The sequence below is a fragment of the Spermophilus citellus genome, assembly GCF_964194105.1.
Source record: "Spermophilus citellus genome assembly, chromosome: 18".
NCBI classification, from domain to species: Eukaryota; Metazoa; Chordata; class Mammalia; order Rodentia; family Sciuridae; genus Spermophilus; species Spermophilus citellus.
Window position 1 is genome coordinate 66,553,112 of NC_138200.1, and position 20,451 is coordinate 66,573,562.

At 53.2% G+C, this 20,451-nt stretch overlaps 2 protein-coding genes across 2 annotated transcripts in view; one reads left to right on the plus strand and one right to left on the minus strand.

The window, feature by feature from the left end:
- Window positions 1-20,451, plus strand: part of COX4I1 (cytochrome c oxidase subunit 4I1) — a 327,664-nt gene that overhangs the window by 249,911 nt on the left and 57,302 nt on the right. The window lies entirely within an intron of this gene.
- Window positions 6,861-20,451, minus strand: part of LOC308637892 (uncharacterized protein C16orf74 homolog) — a gene marked incomplete at its 5' end in the record, with an annotated part of 34,131 nt that continues 20,540 nt past the window's right edge. Inside the window, 2 exons of the mRNA XM_081274734.1 lie at window positions 6,861-7,223; window positions 9,047-9,187. Coding sequence (XP_081130860.1) covers window positions 7,165-7,223; window positions 9,047-9,187 — 200 coding nt within the window. The 3' untranslated portion in view covers window positions 6,861-7,164. The remainder of the gene's footprint in view (window positions 7,224-9,046; window positions 9,188-20,451) is intronic.

Below are 20,451 nucleotides of genomic sequence, written 5' to 3' on the forward strand. Positions count from 1 at the left end.
CCTATTCCAGCCAGCGGCAGCCGGAAATAGGGTGGGCCTACCCCTTCATCTGTTACCAATTTGCTGAAATTTGGTCTCACCTGGTGCCTGGAACAGCAGTGGGCAGTGCGTAGTGAAGCCGGCTCTTAGCGCTGGTGGAATTTCTTTCTCGACAGCCCAACAGGTATTGCTGTCCCTGTTGAGCCTGGTATTCTGCAAGGCAGCAGTGAAGGCAAAGACAGCAGGGCCAGATCCCAGGGGTTGCCCTCATGAGCTGCTTTCAAAAACCTGGTCTGGATCCCGAGGGCAGAAGGACCATTTAAAGCATGAGGTGGGGAGCGGGGGTGATGTGGTCCTGTGCATCTTAGATGAGATCTCTGGGTGGAGGGGGGGTGCTGTAGCAGTAGTCACCCAGGGCAGGAGAGTGGTGGTGATGGCTCGGCTTGGGGGGAGAGTGGGCCTGTCAGAACCCAGAGCCCACTTGCTGTGCGTGCCAGGCGTGGAAACTTCCAGACTCCACCAGGTGGCCACAGGTATTTCCCATCCACCTGTGGCTCTGCACGGCTGGGCCTGGCAGTGCATCCGCCCTCCCACAGCCCAGCTCTGCCTGCAGCTGGCGCCTCCTGGGCCTGGCAGGGGGCGGCCATGACAGCCCACCATGCACTTTCTGGCTGGGCGGGCGATCCCGCGGGCCACGCGCTGTGAATTCGCTCTGGTGACTTTCTGCCATCTGCTGCTGTCGTTAAAAGATTACATTTCCATCTGTTTCACACTGTTCTCCCCCCAGCTCCTTCCCGGAGGAGCACGGCAGGCTTCCTGAGTTGCAAGACCAGAACATTCCTTGTCTCTTGGAGCCTGGACACAGCCCCACGCAGCAGGTCTGGTTCACCTCTATTGCCTCCTGTTCTCCACTTACTGCGGCCCCACCCCCAGCCCCACGTGCTCCGAGGGCAGCCGTACCCCAGGTTTCTGGTTGTTGATTCTAATCAGTATACAGGTTTTGGCATTAAAAATAAATGAGAAACCAACTACAGCTTTGAGCAACCCCCTCCTCCTGGATGATTCAAGGGATAAAAAGACTCAGACGCTAGGAACCGGGGAGTGGCGTTTTGCTCCCTTTTAAACCCTCACTCTGGACCAGCCCCAGGGAGGCACCCACCCACCTGTGCCAACTCCTGGCCTTAATGTAGTCTCTGGTTCCTACAGGAGCCACTGAGGCCCAGTGTGGCTGTGGCAAGCTGGCCGTCTGTGGACCTTCTCCAGCACAGCTGTGTGAACATCAGCTCATGGCTACCACTCAGAGGCTCCTCAACCCGCGGTCAGTGTGTTCTGGTCTTTGTGTGCATTCGTTCATTCAGCCCTCCCGCGGCCTGGTCATCATCCCCACTCCAAGACTGAGGAACTGAAGACCAGAGAGGCAGATGACTCGCTCAAGGCCACTCAGCTGATAAACAGAGGCAGGGACTTGTCTTGGGCTGGGAAGTAGGCCCCAAGAAAGGAGCCAAGTGGAGGGACTTTGTCCCCAAGGCTATCCCAGGAAGCACCCTGCAGGGCGGAGGGCTGCCAAGGCAGGAGTCAGGTCTCCTCACAGCTCAGGGTAATGGGCTCAGGTAAGTGAGCAGGCTTGAAGCCTGGCTGCTCAAAGTGAGGTTCTTGGACCATCGGTGTGAGCCCCGGGAGCAGGTCAGAGATGCGCAGCTGACATGGGCTGTAGCTCAGTGCCTAGCATGCACCAAGCCCTAGGACCCCCCCCAGCACTGCAAACAGACAACAGAAGGAGGGAAGGAAGGGAGGGAGGGAGGGAGGGAGGGAGGGAGGCCGGCCCAAGTGCAGACCCCACCTCAGAGCTCCTGGATCAGCGGTCGGTGCACGTGGGCTGGATCTCCACCAGGGCAGGTGACAGCTCGAGGAGCCGGGACTTCCCTCAGCTGCCCACCACCTCTGAGGAAGCTGGGGTACTATCCACTAGCCCCTCCACATGAACAAGGGCTGCTCCCCATGTCAGCTGCCTGCTGCTCCGCCCAGCCTCAAGGAGCCCACCGCCCACCTGCCACTGCACCGAGGAAGCCCTGGAGAGCAGGACGGCACTCCAGCAGAAGGCTGCTGTCCCGTGAGTGGGAGTCAGTGCAGGAGCACCGCCAGGTATGATCCCAGGTGGTCTGCTCCAGAGCACTCCCTCTCACCACCTGCCCCACTTTCACACCCTCAACTGGCCCCCATGTCATTGTCCCCATTCCCCAATGAGCAGCCGAACCCTGGGAACACTGGCAAACTGCAACAAGAGACCAAGAGGATTGGTGCGGGTGCCTTGGGCCCAGGATACCTCTCCAGGAGATAGAGGAGCCCACTCAGGGCCCCTGGAGGACAGAGAGCCAGACCTAGCCTCCTGGGCAATGCAGCCTCTGTGAACCCCACCAGCCTGACCAGCTCCCAGCCCTCAGCCCTGTTGCCATGGCCACCACTAACAGCCAGGATGGAGTGCGTGACTAGCCTTGGCCGGGGCTGAGCGTGCGAGGCCCTCCAGCAGTGCCAGTTCAGGTGGGGGCTCCTCCCTGCCTGCGGCTCAGCCCAGCCCTGGGACCCAGCGTCCAGGGCAGAAGAGGGAGCAGGATGGGGCCAAGGGTCAAGTGTGGCTTCCCAGGGGACGTGAGGGGCTCCGAGAAGCCAGGAGAAGGGGAAGCTGACTTAGCCAATCCAAAGAGCAAGAAGGGCCGACTCCTGAGGCTGGTCAGAGCCTTTCCCTGGATCTGTCTCCCACTTCTGTCACCTTGGGTGACCTTGGTAAGTGATGGAAACTTGAGGTCCCTCGAGTTCTCATTCATCAAACGAGAACAACAGTAGTGTCTCCTCGTGGAGATTCTCGTCCCCAGCGCCTGCCTCTCTCTTTAATGCAGTTTCTCACCCCTTCTCCATTGGGAGACTTTGCAGCCTCCTAGCATTAGCTGGGCCAGGGGAGCATGAACAGGCCATGGCCACAGGCCGCCCCGCCACGTGGCTCAGCTTGTGCTCTGCACCCGACGTCCCCGAGGGAGCACACTTGGGTTGTCAGTGAACAAGGGGACAAGGAGGGAACTGGAACTCAGGCTCAGCCCGGCAGCACCCAGTGCTTCACAGTCTCCAGCAGGGCCACGGCCAACATGCACACCAGCGAGTGGGGACCAGAGCTTGCTGTTCCATCCACTGACTCTGTCGGGGGTGCCGTTCATGATGCGCACTATCCCAGCAAAAAGGAAACTGAGGCACACTGTCCCAGAGGGTTCCCAGGAGAGTTCTGTGAGTGGGGAACAATACCCTGCACAGAGAGTGTGTGAGCCGCCCAGGCCCTGCCTGTGGCTATGCCCGAACAGCACAGCTGGTGACTTAGAAAGAGCAGGGAAGTACTGGGCTCATGCTTCTGCAGCCTGAGAAGTCAAGAGTCTTGGGCCAGAAACTGGTGAAGGCTTCGTGCCACATCCCACCATGGCGGAGGGCACCTCGTGGCAAGGCAGAGCAAGCCAGTTGGTGTCTCTTCCTCTTCTTATAAAGCCACTGATGCCATGATAAGCCACCCTCAAGACCTCATCTGATCCAAGTGACCTCCAAAGGCCCACCTCCAGATACCATGAGCGAATGGATGTGGGGGTGAATTTCCAACACACAAACTTTGGGGGACACTGTAGAACCGTGGCATGGCCACGGCATCTCCCACCCCACACGCTCTCCTTACAGAGTGCTTTGACATTGCTCCCATCAAGGGTAGTGTTGACGTTCCTTTCCCTTGAACCCAGAGAGGCCGGGGCCTGCAGCAGAAGAGATGCATCGCAACCTCGGACACCAGGTTCCACCTGGTTTTCTTGAGATGCTCGTGCGTGGAGCTGGGCTGCCATCTGTGAGGAAGCCCACACTCCCCTGGCGAGGCTCTTACAGAGAGAAACCAAGAGCCCAGGACCACCTGTCAGCCATGCAGTAGGTGGATACTCCTCTAGGTGCGCCTTCTTTTTTTTTTTTTTTTTTTTTTTAAGAGAGAGAGAGAGTGAGAGAAAGAATTTTTAATATTTATTTTTTAGTTCTCGGCGGACACAACATCTTTGTTGGTATGTGGTGCTGAGGATTGAACCCGGGTCGCACGCATGCCAGGCGAGCGCGCTACCGCTTGAGCCACATCCCCAGCCCCGTAGGTGTGCCTTCTTGGAAGCCGATCTCCTAGCTAGATGACACGTCTCAGCTGGTGTCTCACAAAACAAAGGTGAGCTGTCCCTTCAGACCTGCCCATATTGCAGCTTTAAGAGCAAAACCACTGACTTTGGAGGCTATTTGCTCTGTGGCAATAACCAAAACAAGAGGAATGTGCCGAGGAAAAGCCAGGAGCTGGGCTGGCTGGAATGAAGGTGAGCGAGGCGAGCGCTGGCCTCTGCTCCGTCACTGGGCGCTTTGGGAGCCTGCTAAGCAGGTGGTGCAGAGTGATACTAAGCTGGCACAGAGTGAGGGACAGAGGCAGAGGAGACATGGGGTAGGGGCGATGGGCTAGTGACCTTGCCACAGTCCTGGTGAGCGGCAAAGGCCAGAACCAGGGCGGTCGAAGCCAGACTGGAGCAGACAGGGCAGGAGGACAGGCATGGACTCAGTGGACTGCAAGTCGTGGATAACTGAAAGCAGAAAGAGGCCGTCAGACAGCTAGGAGCTGGGGGCAGTGGGAGAGGTGAGCCGGCGGGAGGAAGGGCAGCGGAGGGGCGGGTGGGCAGGAGGAGGGCAGGTGGCCGCCTCCCGCTATTAGCTCCCCAGTCAATGGGCTATGCTGACCTTCCCTGTCCTTCTGTGCTGTAACTCTCTGTTGTGTTTAAACCAATTTTAATCAAGCCACTTAAGTCACTGCTGTACTGAATGTCTGAATGCCAGTATGTTGGAAGCTAACAGGCAAAGGGAGAGTGTCAGGAGGGCCTTGGGGACAAGAAGTCCTAAGTGACACCCTCAGGAATGGCATCAGTGTTCATACAGAAGTTGAAGGAGCTCCCTGGCCCTTCCTACCACACGAGAGCACAGGGCAAAGGCTCCATCTTTCCTTTTCTTAGCATTTTGTTTTAGCTGTAGGTGGACACAATTCCTTCATTTTATTTTGATGTGGTGCTAAGGATCCAGCCCAGGGCCTCACGTGTGCTAGGCGAGCGCTCACCACTGAGCCACAGCCCAGCCCCAAACCACCATCTTTGAAGAAGAAAGCGGGCCTCGCCACACACCCCGTCTGCTGACAACTTGTCGTAGACTTGAGCCTCCAGAGCTGTGAGGAGTGAATTGCTGATATTTACTACCCAGCAGAAGGGGTTCTGCAGCGGCACCGTGGACTGGAACAGCGCCATGGATAAAGCAGGCCACCGCTGTGACTCCATCTCTGTGAAGTGTCACAGGACAGGCAGATCCACAGAGGAGGGGTTGGGAGAGTGGTGGCCTTTCCAAGGGTCCAGCAAAACCCGTGGGCTGGTGAGAGCCACTCTCTTGACCCCCGAGGGGTTTCCACGGTGGACGCACGAGCTCAGCTGGTTGTGTTGTGTGCGGAGGTTCCACGTCCTCCGTGGTGCAGGTGAAGCCTCATTCACAAGCTAGAAAAATAAGGCCAAAGAGCCCGGATGCAGGAGCCAGGCTGCTCTAGGGTCCCCAGGCTGTGGGAGAAAAGGAGTGGCTCCTGAGACCCAAGGAGGGTGGCGGAGGGAGAAGGCGGGCGCCCACCAGGCCTCCATTGCCTCTGACAACCGACCTGGGGGCTGCACGTGTGCAGATGTCTGGAGGGCTGGAGGCAGGACCAGGACTGCTGCGCTTGCTCAGCGGGAGTCCTTTCCAGGCCGTTCAGCCAGGCGTGGGGCTTGAGGCTGGGCCCTATGTCAATGTGCAGGACACACGTCCAGGCAGCCGTCCTGACCCTGGGGCCCTCCACATCCCCAAGGCCTGGCATCCAGCACTGCCCTCTGGGGGGCCAGCCTGGCAGGGCTGGGAGGTTCCCAGCATGAGTGCGAGGTGGCAGGTGCAGGCTGCTGCCTCATCCCTAAACGGGGGGACGTGAGGGGTTCACAACCCCCAGACCCTCAGGGGACCTCAGCCTAGGTGTCCCCAGGGTCTCCAGCTCCATCACTCCTCTGTGGGTCCTTCCCTTCTTGCCTCTTCTCAAGTAATAAAGGGAGAAATGTGCCCAGAGGTGAAATGTGTTCGTGTGTGGCGTGTCCCCTGAGTGTCTTTGTTTACCTGGGGCTTTGGCTGCATAGAGGGTGTGCTGAGGGGCCTCCAGCCATGTGACATCAGCTTGGCCTCTGAGGGGCTGGAGGCTGAGGTCACCCGTTCACACAACTGAGTCCTAATAAAGAGACTCCAGCCCCTGAGGCTGGGGGCAGCTCTCCTGACCGGCCACACTCCATGGTGTGTCCTGCACACTGTCAGGAGGGAAAGGGACAGCGGGAAGCTTGCTCCAGGCCTCTCCTGGCCCTACCAGACCACACCTCCAGCAGGCAGTCCCCTAGTGAAGGAGTAGACCTGAGGGGGTCTTGGGGCCCCTAGCTGACTCCCCATGCCCCTGCGTGTGCTGGGACTCCTCCAAGTCACTCCGTGTACCTGATCCTTGCAGGCTCTGCTATGGGGGACACAGCCTCTGGTGGAAGCCATAGGAAAGGACCCAGACACAGAAAGGGCCTGTGCTCTCAGTCCCCTGAGCCTACATGGTGGTGTGAACATCGAGGGCTGGAGAGCACCTGGGGCCCGTCACAGCCAGATGGCTCCCCCTGCCCAGCGAGCCTCTGGACACCCCAGACCTTGATCCCTGGGCCGCTCCATCTCCACCTCGAGAAGCAAGAGCCTTCATCACTGTTTCCCAGGATCTTTATTTACAATGCAAAAAAGAAACCATGAATCACTGCGGCATCTGCTTCAACCTCTGGAGCTTGTAAGAAAGGCAGCCGCTCCACTGGAGAGGAGTTCTTGCTGCCCTCAGGGGCCAGGGCCCTGGGAGTGCGTGTTCATTTGGAAGATGGCCTTCCTCTGGCACCCTGGCAGGCATCACCATGGCCACAGGACAGGGTCCCCTCCCTTCGCCACACCAGGGTCAGGGAGAGCATGGAGGCTGTGGGCCTCTGGCCTGAGATACATCATTCTTCCAGCTGCTCCATCTTTGTCCAGGGCAGGATTTGCGGTCCCTACCCAGTGGCTCAGCACACCTGCAGTTCCTCCTCAGGCTTCAGGGTCCATCTCTCCATCATCTGGGCAGGACCCCGTCTCATCCAGCCAGACTAGGAGAAAGAGAGGTCAACATCCGGACCCTCTCCCACCCCATCCAGGCCTTTCCCTGTGAGCTGCAGGCCAGGAGGCAGGGGGCCCCGAGCCTCTGCCCTGAGCTCCCCCCACATTTGGGCAGTGATGTCGCTGGAGGCTGAGAGGGGACCCCAAGCACCCCCTGGCCCATCTCCATGCCTTGCCCTTTGGAGTCTGCTGAGGTCCTGGGGTTGGGGGTCTTCTTGGCATAGCCTCACTGGGGAGGGCTGGGGGAGCCCAGTGGCCCCTTGTTTTGTGGACAAGTTGAGGCCCAGCAGAGAAGGCTAATCAGGGTCCAGGAGGCTGCTGCTGGGGAGCCCCGGGTGGCTGAGAAGTGACCCCAGCAGCCTGGGAGGGCCTGGCCAGGCCCATGTCTGTTCTCCATAACGGGCACCAGGGGCACCAGAGCTCAGCCCCCGCTTCCCACGGGCCTGACCCACCTCGCCTTCTGCTCTCCGGCTCCCCTGGGCTCCCACTTTTCAGTCAGGAAACCGAGGCTCACGGTTTGCAGCTGGTAAGGGGCAGGCAGGACTTGGGCTCCCAGGGTTCCCTGCCGGTCCCCCTTCTCCAGGGAAGAGCCAAGGACAGTCTGAGCTTGACACAGTAGATGAGAGGGGATGCCTGTCCCTGCCCTGGACTTTCCCATCTCGGAGCCACCGAGACCCCAAGAAAACCTCTGTCAGGATATGGGCACCTCCCTGGGGCCTGGCCTCAGGTCTGACAGGCCGCCCTGCAGACCTTACAGAGTGTCCCAGCAGCCCTGGGAGTGGGGAAGGCAGTAGGGCCCGCTGTACAGGGGAGGGGCCTGAAGGCCCTGATGGCAGAGCTAAGCCCTGGGGCTGCAGCCGCCCACACCCTGTGACTGGACACTGGCCGGGTGCAGGAGGAGCTCGGAGAGGGACTGCTCCTCTCTGCCTGGCTGTGTGCCCTTGAGTCATGGACCCTGTCTGAACCTGTTCTCTAGACGACAGACAGGGACACTGTTCACAGCCCTCAGGGTTGGGACGAGAGCCACTTGAGGCTGGTAGGAGCCTTAACCTGGTGTCAGACCCTTGGAAGGGTCAGTAGGCTTATGGCTGCTGCAGGTAGAACGTGGCGGCCCTCAGCCTGCCATGCTAGGGGCCTTGTGGTGTTCGTGGGGTCATTGGGGCTGTGGCCCTGGGTGGATGGAGGCTGTTCTGGTAGGACTCTGTTTCTGCTTGTGGCTGGTTGTTAGAGAAAGCAGGACAGGCCCCTGCGCCAGTGCCCGTCTCACCTGAAAGCGCTCCCTCTCACGCACCTGCCTGCTTGGAGGACAACGGGTCCTAAACAGCTCCAGTGGCATGGACCGAGAGCAGGGGGCACCTGTCTGGCTTCTCCCTGACGTGTGTGTGGTCCCCTCCCTGCCTGCATCCAGCTGTGTCTGGAAGGCCCAGGGTCCACCCGCACCCTGGGCATGAGCTGTGACCAGGCCTCTCCTGAATAGCCCAAGGTTTGCAGCCAGGGAGACGGAGCACGGTCCTCCTGTGGGCAGGGGAAGGCGTGTCCATCAGTTTCCCTGGCTGGAGAACATGCAGCGTGGCGGTCAGCCCAGTCCTCCAATCCCCTGTCCCTGGAGGCCGCAAGGTCGTCTAGATAATTACTCAGCACACGGGGTCTTGCTGGGCTGGTGTCCTGGGGAGGGGCCCTCAGTGGGGCGTCCCCAAACCTGAGCGGATATTTTAATAAACCCCACGGCAGGTGGGACATGAACTGGGCCCGGGGCGCAGGGAGGAACGTGTGAGCCGTCTCCAGCCTGGCAGTGCTGGCAGGACAGCCTCACCTGTCTGCTGGGGGTCCCCTGGCAGCGTCACGCCCGTGGGCGTCGGGGGAGTGATGATGATGTTGGGCACGTCCAGGTTCTTGTCACTGAGGACTGGGGCTTCATCGTGGCTGCTGCTGGCGCTGACGCACATCTTAAAGCCTGGAAGGCAGGCACACACGTACACAGGACAGAGGCCAGCCTCAGTGGCCGCTGGAGCCCCCTCCCTTTGCCACCACTGAGAGCCAACGGCACTCAGCAAAGGGGGTGTCACGGTCCCTCCTCCACAGACAGGAAAGCCAAGGCTGGGGAAGGTTGGATGAGCAGTGAGTGCCCAGGGCAGGGTGGACACGGGCAGGTGTCCAGAACGTTACTAGGAATGGCTGGAAGCAGTAGAGCCTGGATTTGAGCCGACCCCGGCCTCCACCATGCCCAGAGTCGCTTCTCCCTTGGGCGTGATCCCTGCTGCATCCTCCTTGAGGTTTGAGGAACGCAGGGCGCGGCCACTGGCCTGGGGTTGTCTCTGCGCCAGGCCTTCTGGATCGTTGGTCCCCTCGCCCAGAGACTGGTGGCACAGGTCATTTGGCTATGCCCAGTTAAGGACCTCCAGCTGGATAAAGTCCTTGCCAGATGTCCCCTCCCCTGCCCCACCTGGGCCAGTGTGGGGAGCCATTCTGACACGTGATTGGGTGACTCCCGTTAAGGGCCTGAGGCGCTGTGGCTGTGTCGGAGCTTTCCCGACCCTTTCCTGATGAGAGAGCCCATCCGTGTGGGGGTGTGCCTGACCACTGACCCCGGGGGCCCAATCACTGACCCTGACCTTGGAGTGCAGCCCCCCCTCAACCTTCATTGGATGGAATTCTCCCCTGAATCTCTTGTCCCCCAAATAAAAGGCTGCTCCCAGGCGTGTTCGCGCTCTCTCTCTCCTGCTAGCCCAGAGTAATCCTCGCTGCCCTGCTGGGCGGCTGGAGGCGGGAACCAGGGAGCTGAGCCGTCTCGGACCTAGCAATATAAATAAGGTAACTGGTTTGTGTGTTTTATTTCTATCTCTTCTAACTAACTTTATGCCTAGAACCTCATTAATGAAACCACTGCGCAGGCCGCGTGGTAGAGGCCAGTGGCACCTGCTGGAAACCAGAGCCTCAGTCTCCGTCCCCAGGCCTCCCAATCTCTTGGCCTGACTCTGCCTCCCCAGGCCTCTGCTTCTTCCTTCCCCTCTTCCGCCCTCACTCATCCTACAGCCTCCAGGTTCAACCTCCCCAGCCTCCTCAGATCCCATCACACCAGGTCCTACTCAGGGCGCCTGCCCTGACCCTAACCCAGACCACCAGCTACTGACAGCATTTCCCAAAGTCCGGTCCCTGGAACACTGGCTTCCTGAGACTCTCAGGAACACAATCAAATAAGTTTGGGAACCACATATCTGTCTACTCTGCCTTCCTCTTCCATGTTCACAGAGAAGTCCTGCCGCGCGAGGAGCAATCTCATTCATTTATTAATTTAGCAGCTTAAACAACCATCAGCAGGGCTGGGGCTGGGGCCCAGCGGTAGAGCGTTCGCCTAGCATGTGTGAGGCGCTGAGTTTGATCCTCAGCACCACATAAAGAATAAAATAAAATAAAATAAAGGTATTGTGTCTATCTACAGCTTTTAAAAAAATTAGGAATGATTCCTAACTGCTTAACCCTAGGCTTTCTGAACTTCGATGACCTTTGAGTCCATTTCCTTCTTTCTTTCTTGGTACTAGGGATTTGACTCAGGGGCACTCGACCACTGAGCCACACCCCAGGCCTATTTTGTATTTTATTTAGAGATGGTCTCACTGAGTTGCTTAGCACCTCACCTTTGCTGAGGCTGGCTTTGAACTCGCCATCCTCCTGCCTCAGCCTCCCGAGCTGCTGGGATTACAGGTGTGGCCACCACGCCCGGCCTTTGAGTCCTCTCTACGGACCCGTCTGCTGATGTCTGGCAGAACATGAGTCATAAGGTGTTCTGGGGAATGCTGACCTTGGGCCAGGCAGCCTCACAGTCCAGTGTGGGCCTTCAGGATGTATCCTCATCTCCTTGCCACATGCCACTCTTACCAAACTTCTTGCAAGGTCCCAAACTCACAGGTCCCCTGGGCCTTTGTACAATCTGCTCCCCAGACTGGACTGGGCTTCCTCTGCCAGGGTAGTGAGCTCCTCCATACACTTCAAAACCCAGCAGAATAGGCCCTTGCTGGGGGTGACATCTCAGCAGACCCGCCGGTTCCCCCCTTAGCCCTCCGTACTGTCACTGCCGGGAGGATACTCAAGCAACCCACGGAGAAGTTCCTGGGGCAGGCAGAGCCTACAGCCAGCAGCCTGGCCAAGCCCCTGCTCCCCAGCTCAGCCTGCAGAAGAGACAGCAGCCCAGCTGCCGGCACAAATGGGCCCTCATGGTGAAGCCAGATTTAAAGTTAGGTAGTCAGTGTAGTTAGGTAAATCGGGTCTAATACCGAGTGAAATCTAAAATGGAGGCCATGCTGGAAATGACTCAGGAAAAACACAGGACAATGGAATGTTAATGGAGCCCAGGAAACAGCCCCCAACAGATTTGAAGATAGCCCTTCACAAAGAAGTGTTAATAAACAGCCCCCAGCAAACTTAAAGATACCCCATCCCAAAGAAGTGATAAAGAAGTCCTTCCTGCCTGGCCCACCGGTGTCCCAACCCCTCCCACCTACATTCCATCACCAAAACTATAAGAAGGGGAAACAACCGCACTTCCGCGGATTCCACCTCTTGGGTCCCCTTCTTCCTCCGGGAGAAGTCTTTTCTGCTGTCCTTTAATAAACTTCTACTTTCTACTCTGACCTTGCCTCGGCGTGCTTCTTTGATGTTATTCTTCAACATCGGGGGAAGCAAGGACTCGTCACCGGTCAACAGCGGTATCATATTGGAGGTTCCACCGAGATCTACACCGGGGTAAGTGCATGCACCCCATGTCTGTTTGAGGTGCATCTTTTTCTCTCTTTCTTTCTGGAGGATAAGGTGGGCACCCGACGGCTACTTAAACGCAATTAGTGCAGCCGCCACTCTACAAGACTCAGATGAGAGGTTTCCCGGCCTAAGCAGCTCTCAATCACCTGTTCAATACAGAGCAGGCATATTGGGTTCTGCCAAAGCCGATTCCAACTTTTCTGTCTGGGCCCGGAGAGCAATTGGTGTGAGTACACAGTGTCCCTAATCCCGATCTGCCTCGGATGCGTGGAGGTGGAGGAAGGAGTTTGGAACAACTGCGGAATTCCGGTCTGGGCTACTCTCAGAGGATTCTTAAGGTTCCTTTCTCTTGAGCCCCCTTCCGACAGCCCTCAGGGGTATCTAGGGTGATCGGTAGATGAATGGCACTGAGGGAAAGCCCCAATCACATTTGCCTCCGTGTGGGCTACGCGCAACACTCCCAACTCCGCATCCATTCCTCCTGGATGCTTCCCTTCCTTCGCAAGTCAGAAATGTTAGCAATTCAGGTTGCAGGACTGAGAAAGGCATGAGATAATTAGTAAAATCTGCCCAGGTTCCCTAAGATGCATAGGTAACTTTCAATAGTCTGTTTTACCGCCCCAATGTTTAAAATGTTCTGTGTTCCTTAAGCTACTAGAGAGGCATTTTTTGAATCAACTCCTTAATCTTATCAACTCTAAGGTAATCTGCTACCTTACAACCAGTAGATATCCCTTAACACTCAGGCGGCTCCTTTAGTCTACAGAGCAAAGACAACAAAAGAGCACAGGATTCTCTTTTGCAATGTGTTTTTAGTGGTCGGGAGGAAAGCAGTAAGGCCCTTAAGTCTGAATCCTCCCAGGGTCTCTGGCACAGGGCAAACTGAGCCCCTAGCACTTTGCTAAAGGGGACCAGAAACCCCTTGGCAAAGCAAGGTGAGAGACGGGTTTTCTGGACCGTTTAGGAAGCTCAAACTTAGGGAGACGTCCCTAATGAGAACAGTTTTCTCCGGTGCAGCGTGGGCGCCTGAGTCCTGTTTTCTTCTCACTCAGAGGGGAGCTTCTCTCTCTCCAATACACCAGGTGGACCACTAGCCTGCGTATTGAAAAATTGGGATAAATTTGAACCTCAGACACTCAAGAAAAGCGCCTCATTTTCTTGGCCTGGCCTCAAATACGAGAAACCTGGCCACCAGAGGGAAATATCAATTTTAATACAATTTTACAGTTTGATAAAATTTACAAAAAAAAAAGGAAATGGTGTGAGGTGCCGTATGTTCTTTGCTCTAACGGAAAATCCTAAATTATGTCAACAATGTGAAGTAGACTTAACTATGATATCTGCCATGTGAAGGAAAAAAATCCTGGACTCACTGAGGAAAAGAATCAAGAGAAAAATTTGGGCCGATCAAAGTACATACCCCCTTCCCCCTTCAAGACCTAAGGCAGATAAAAACTGACTCTACTGGAAAGTCAGGAGATATGCCAGATTGCCTAGGATTGGATCTATCCAAAGGAGCTAATCTTGCAAGTGAAAGGGAAACTGAGGAATTCCCAGCAGCTGCCAGAGCCATTTTCGCTTTGGGGAAATTTCCTCATAATTTCCTTCACTGTAAGGATTACTCCACATAAATGCAGTAAAGTCAGTCACACTGAGACCCTTAATTTTACATCTATAGTTGCCCTTATGTGAGAACATCTGGTCCACTCATGGGGAAATCTAAGGTGCCACTGATAGGAGTCATAATTAAATGGAAGTTCAAAACCTGGAGAGAGTTTTTCTTATCTGGTCTGTTTTAAAGGTTATTATAGATTGTTTCTTGGAGATAATCTAGGCTAAACGTGTGTCTAAAAGATGTTTCATTGTAACATCTGGTATCAAAATGAGTTTGAAACATTGCGTAATCTTGCAGTTAAAAGTTGGGGTTAGTTAATTGTTTAGTTTGTGATTTCAGATACTTCATGCCAGAGAACTTAAATACTTAGGATAGAAAATTAAAAGAACTCTACTTCCAAGTTGGCAAGTAACTCCCAATCATTCAGTTTTATTTTTTTCATCAATTTTTGAACTGGGTAGCCTAAGGAGATTTCACTAGGTATACAGTGCATTGATTTGGGCAAGGATAGTAAATTATGATTTGGTATGTTTCTCTCAGTGTGTAAGATTTAGGAAAAAAGTGTTGAATTAAAACGTTGGTCTGGCTTATTGAAATGACATTAATTAGCAACAGTCTTGGGAATTTTCAAAGCTTAATTTTAGATACACATGGTAGTGTGTGGATTTTTTCCAGGTGATTTAATGTAACTTAATACTACTTTAGGAACTTCAGAACAAAGAAAGTAGCTTAATGATCCTGAAGGAATTTCTTCTGTGGTAGCTTTTATATTATCAAGAAAGATCCTATTTTCAGTTTTGTGTGAGCAAGTTTTTCTAGTGTAGGAAGATATAAAGATGAAATTTTGTAAATTGTACCATATTTTCAACTTCCAAACCTGAAAATTGTGACTTATGGTTAAAATGCCTTAGACGTGAAGTTTCTGCTCAAAATTCCAGTTTTCCCAGTTCCTTCTAGACCTCAGCCAGGACTTAAATTGATATGCAAATAGAAGAAGCCTGGAGCACTCAGTAGGAGACAGATCTGAGGCCCAAGGAAAAAAAAAAAGTAAAGGTGTCTTTTACCTGAACTCAAACTAGATTAAACCAAAGAGTAAATTGTATGGCATTTACTAATTACTGGCCAGTCAATTTTTCTAGGACTTTTGCCTTTTCTTAGATTCTATGTTTTTTTTTGAGCTCATGATTTTTATTCTACAGACAAGCTAATGTTTTTCTGATAAGTTCTATTTTTGATCAACTGGAGTTTTTTAAACATTGCAATGAGATTTCACCTGAGAAAGCTGCAAAGGCCTTTTGTGTTATGTGTTACACTTGTGTTACGTGTTGTATGTACGTATGTCTGTGTGTATGTCCATATGTCATGCAGTGATATGACAATTGACAGATGAGGAGCGCTCATGAAAAATTAAAAATGGATCCAAATATCTTTGATTCACGTGATTCAAATGGCTCAATTTAAATTGGGTAAACAGATGAAAGTAAAGATGCCTTTAAAATTAAGCTTATAAGTTTTTCTAGGTGTTCAAAAAGGCCCTAATAAAATGTTGATGTCTATGAAATAATCTGCTTAAATTCAAAAATTTACAAGTATTGTTTCAAAATGTGAACAAAAAGAGGTTAACAGATAAAAAGAGAAACTAAAAGGTTCTAGATTTCTGGATAAGAGTCTATATGATTACGTAATTAAGAGAGTTTAAGTAAATGATATAAAGAAGGTCTGTGTAAGTTTTTGAACAAGTAATCTTAAAGACATTAAACAGCTGGTTAAACAAGTGCTGTTGTTTTAGAGAATTGTGCTGTTATTTCTTTAAAAGCTAAACTTGGTTAATATAAAAACATCAATGTAATTGGTGCCATTAATGTGTTCATATCTTCCAGGTATACAAGTCTGTAAGGTAGAAGCTTTAGAAAGAGCATTATATCAAGCTGGTATTCTAAAAGTGTATGGTAATTTTAGGCTTAAAAGAAAAACATGTTGGAAATTTATTTATATCACTTGTGTTCTATAACTGTACTTATTATCAATAAGTTATGTAAAGTTCCATGTTACTTTTTACACTGAGATACAATTTAAATGTATTTTTAAGTCAATGAGAGCCTAATCTGGGTGAAGGTTTTATTGTGAGACACAGAAATACTTTGCTAATTTCCAACAAGAGGTTAGAAGCTTCCAGCCTTCCTTTAATTCATGTTTTAGATGTGATATTATGTTGTGTTAGCTAATATTCATGTGAACTTAAGCAACAATTTATGTAGGCTTTGTAAAATGATGTTTAAAAAAAGCAAAGATCAGCTTCAGAACTATAGTATTTAAGATTTATGAAGAGCTCCACCTTACTTGAGATAAGGCTCTATGTCCCATCTCATGTGAAAGTGACTATGAAAGAAGTAGGCTAGATTTCAGTACACTTAAAGTTGTGTCCAAAAGTTGGTTTTTGTCACGATTGCCAGGATCTCAAACAGGGGATATACTCCACCAAAATTCAAGGTAGCTATTATATGAACTAAATGTTTTTACTCTTGATAATTTTATCTTGTAGTTTTCTTATAAATGATTTAAGATTGCCTGTTAATGTTTTGCAGAGGTACTAATTTAAGAGCTCACTACCTGGGTTAATTTAAGACAAGAAGTTATCACCTACAGGATAGAGAGATAGACATTAAAGTCCAGTACTCTTAGTATAAGGCTGTTAACTTATTTTGCTGGATGTTTAAGATTAAGTTTTAAAATTAAAAATTTGGCTCTTGCCCTCTGAGTCAGTCTGAATCAGGGAATAGGGACTTCTTCAAAGGGCTCTGCAACTCTAGGCCACATAACCTCCTGATCAGGGAGATTAATGAGACCAGTGGAGGACAGGAAGCCAGTCAGTGCATTTGCTGTGAAGAGGAGGGTCATCAACAAGGGAGACATCCCTGATGCTTCTGAGGGAAGCCACATGGTCAAGCAAGGCCTGGACCCATCCTAGCGCAAATGGCACTAGCAGAACTGAGAAGCTGCTGTGAAGTTCCCGAGGACTCCCACCCAGAGTAACTCAGCTGACTGTTAACAATAGATTGAAACAAAAGTCAGTTTGACTTGCTTCATCTTAAACACTTAGCAAAGACAGTCAAAGCCAAACACAGCTATTCCTGGACATTTTAATAATAATGATAGTTAAATGTAACTTCCATAAATAAGTAAACTAGAGGCTACAAAGGAGATTCTCAGACAGGAATGCCTGATAACTATCAAAAGGAACTACCAGAGTAGTTTTTAGTTTAAGGCCCACAGATATTCCTAACCTACACAGGTAGGCTTGGTGTTTGCTAGTATGAGTATCCAGCCCTAGGTAACAGAATTAAAGATTTCTATTAGACACAGGTCATACTAGTAAAAGGATTTTGCAAGATCAGATGATATTAAATTATTAAACTATATCTTAAGGGAAGGACAACTGTAACCCTAAAAGTTAAATGTTGTGTTTACATCCCTGATATTTCTGGCAATGTGACAAATATCCTTAAAGATTTACATGCTCAGATAGAAGCCATGTCCTCAGCAACCCTGTCATGGAGACAATATCTTAGCTCCTGGTTCTTGGTACTTCCTGGTGGAAAACATTGTTAGTCTTTGTCTTTGCCATCATACTCATTGGCATATTCCTGTGCTGTGGGACAATATGGTTCCAGTACTAATGAATTCTTGTTTCTCTTATAGACCACCCATCACTCAGATGGCCCTCCAGCCTATTACTTCTCAATTGGACTTCTATCATGGACCACTCAATAGACCCGATTTTTAAAAGGGGACTCCAAACTGCTTGCCCCAACATCGCCCCTTTTGTCAGCCTGAAGAAGCCAGAAAGATCTTCTTCGCCCCCTTTCCTTACAGCAGTAAGGAGTTCCCAAATTAGAGGGGGGAATGAAGCCAGATTTAAAGTTAGGTAGTCAGTGTAGTTAGGTAAATCGGGTCTAATACCGAGTGAAATCTAAAATGGAGGCCATGCTGGAAATGACTCAGGAAAAACACAGGACAATGGAATGTTAATGGAGCCCAGGAAACAGCCCCCAACAGATTTGAAGATAGCCCTTCACAAAGAAGTGTTAATAAACAGCCCCCAGCAAACTTAAAGATACCCCATCCCAAAGAAGTGATAAAGAAGTCCTTCCTGCCTGGCCCACCGGTGTCCCAACCCCTCCCACCTACATTCCATCACCAAAACTATAAGAAGGGGAAACAACCGCACTTCCGCGGATTCCACCTCTTGGGTCCCCTTCTTCCTCCGGGAGAAGTCTTTTCTGCTGTCCTTTAATAAACTTCTACTTTCTACTCTGACCTTGCCTCGGCGTGCTTCTTTGATGTTATTCTTCAACATCGGGGGAAGCAAGGACTCGTCACCGGTCAACAGCGGTATCAATGGGAGACCAGGAACCAGGAAATCCCAGCTGAGTCCCACGGCTGACCGGCTGACCACGGGGCTCCGGGCAACAAGGGCCACTCCTCAGGCTGCTCACAGCTTGTCACACTGGGGACGTCTGACAGCCAGCAAGCTTGCCTGGCCCTGGGAGAAGGGGTGGCAAGTGCATGCTGGGGAGCCACAGGGACTTCCTGGACCCTCTGGTCACCTAAGGGTATTCCTCTGAGGGACAGGTCACACCCAGGCTGTCAACGGATGTTCTGTTTGAACCATGAGAACACACACATCTAGGCCACCTGGAGCTGCGCAATTTGGGCCACGTCCTCTGTCCGTCTGCAGTGTGGCCGGCTGGGCTGATGGCCCCAGGCCCAGGGAGGACACTGGCTTTGCAGCTGGACTCTCTGTGCCCCTGGGCAATCACATCCCTCTGGGCCTTTGTTTAGTAAAGCCCTGGCCCTCGGCCCAGGAAGCATCCTGCTGATAGGACGGAGCCTGGTCACACTCCATGTCCAACAAGAGGCTCAGGGCGTGGCGGTCATGCCAGAGCCACGCCCAGCCAGACTGCACATGTGGCCAACCCGCGCTCTTCCCGGGCTACCCCAGGAAGCACCAGTCTGGGTGACTTCAGCAACACACACCTGTGGCCTCAGGCAGGCCAAAGGTCAGTGGTGGAGGTGTCTCCTGAGGCTGGAGAATCTCCCAGGCCCCTCTGCTGGCTTCTGGGGTCGCTGGCAGTCTGTGGCATCTGGGCTTGTCGAAGCCTCATTCGGCCTTCTCCCCTGGCACCCTGTGTCCAATGTCCCTTTCTTGTAAAGACACCAGTCATCTGGTATGACCTTGTCCTGACTAGTCACATCTGCCACACCCTGTTCCCAAAGGGCCTGGGTCTGAGGTGCTGGGCTAGGACTCGGACATGTGACTCCTGGGGGACACAGACACCCTTTGCACTGGCCAGCCTGCAGACACTGAGGCTCAGGCGCTCCCCAGATGGCTGCACTGCCTGTCTGACTCACAGGGAGTGGACGGCTGCAGGGCCTGCCCCTCCGCTGCTTCCCCGGGCCCTCGGGATGCATGTGGCTGAGTGTGGCAGCTCCCGTGTGATCGTGTGTCCCTCCACATGTCATCAACCCCAGGCTGGCTTGGGTGCAGCTGGCAGCAGAATCGAGGGTGGTCTGTGTGTGCCTGGGCTTCCTTGGGATCCCTAAGGCCCAGACACGCCCAGGCCTTAGCTCCTTGAAGAACAAAGTCCTTAGGTTGACACAGACCTCCTGCCAGCCAGGCTCACTGCAGAACCTGCTTTTCAAGAATGAACGGGGCGGAGCCAGCTCAGCTCCCCTGGGAGACACCTGCGCTTGTCATTCAGAGAGCAGCAGCCCATCCCTGTCCCCTCCTACAATCCAGCTCCAGCCCACAGATGGGCCCCATCTGCCTCCCAGCGCCTGGCCTCCCCCAGGGCCTGGCAGCTCTCTAAGAAACCTGGTGCCACAGTCCTGGCCTTGGCGCACAGGGAAGGCAGCCGCTGCACGACAACTTCAGCGTCTCCCGAGCGCACTCTTTGTAGTTTTAATAGGGCAGACCCCCGTGGCTGGGGAGAGTGGGCCAGGGAACTGGAGCAGGGCCAGGGCTGCGTAGGGACAGAGCCTGGTCACCTTCCCTCTCTGGGGCCTGGGTTTGCTCGCTCATTCCCAGCATGGAGGACTAAGGCCCCTCCCTGATGTCTGGGGGAGGTGGCCGCCTCTCCCCAGGGCCGCAGAGCTCCTGGGTGCCCTCAGCTCTCTGGGAACCTATCCCGCTGGGTCCGAGCCTGCTCTGTTGCTTCAGAGCAGGAAACGATGCAGGGAACCACTAGAGTGGGCCTGCTGGGTCCGCTGGTGTCCCTCATCAGTCCTGACTGGTGTTACCAGCCCATTTCAAAGACATGGACACTGAGGGCCCGAGAGTCATCCACACAGGTTAGGAGCTGATATGGCAGGGCCAGGGTCTGTGCTCAACCCAGCGGTGACTACAAAGGCCTGTGCTCCTGTTACCGTGATCCCAAATGGCAGCGCGCTGACCAGCTTTCTGAAAGGACCAGAAAGTCTTGCTGACTTGGGGCCACACCACAGCCCCCATCTGCCCCCAGAAAAACTTGACTTACCAGTGCGGGCGGCCTGGGGGTGTGGCTAGGGCCTGGGGGTGCCCAGGTGAGCTCTGCACGCCAGCAGGCCGATGTCCTGCCAGAGGCACGGCTGCCCTGGGTGGAGTAGCACTTGCCTAGCATGACCTCGCTGGCCAGGGCCACCACACTGCCTGGCCCAGCCATGGACTTGCAGGACTCTGTCCGCCTCCCCCAAGGCTTCCAAATTGCTCCCTGAGACCCAACAGAAGGAGGCCCCAAACCTTAGTCTCCAAAGTCCTAACAAAAGGCACAGGAGAAAGGCCTGTTCCTCCAGGCCCACATTTGCACTTT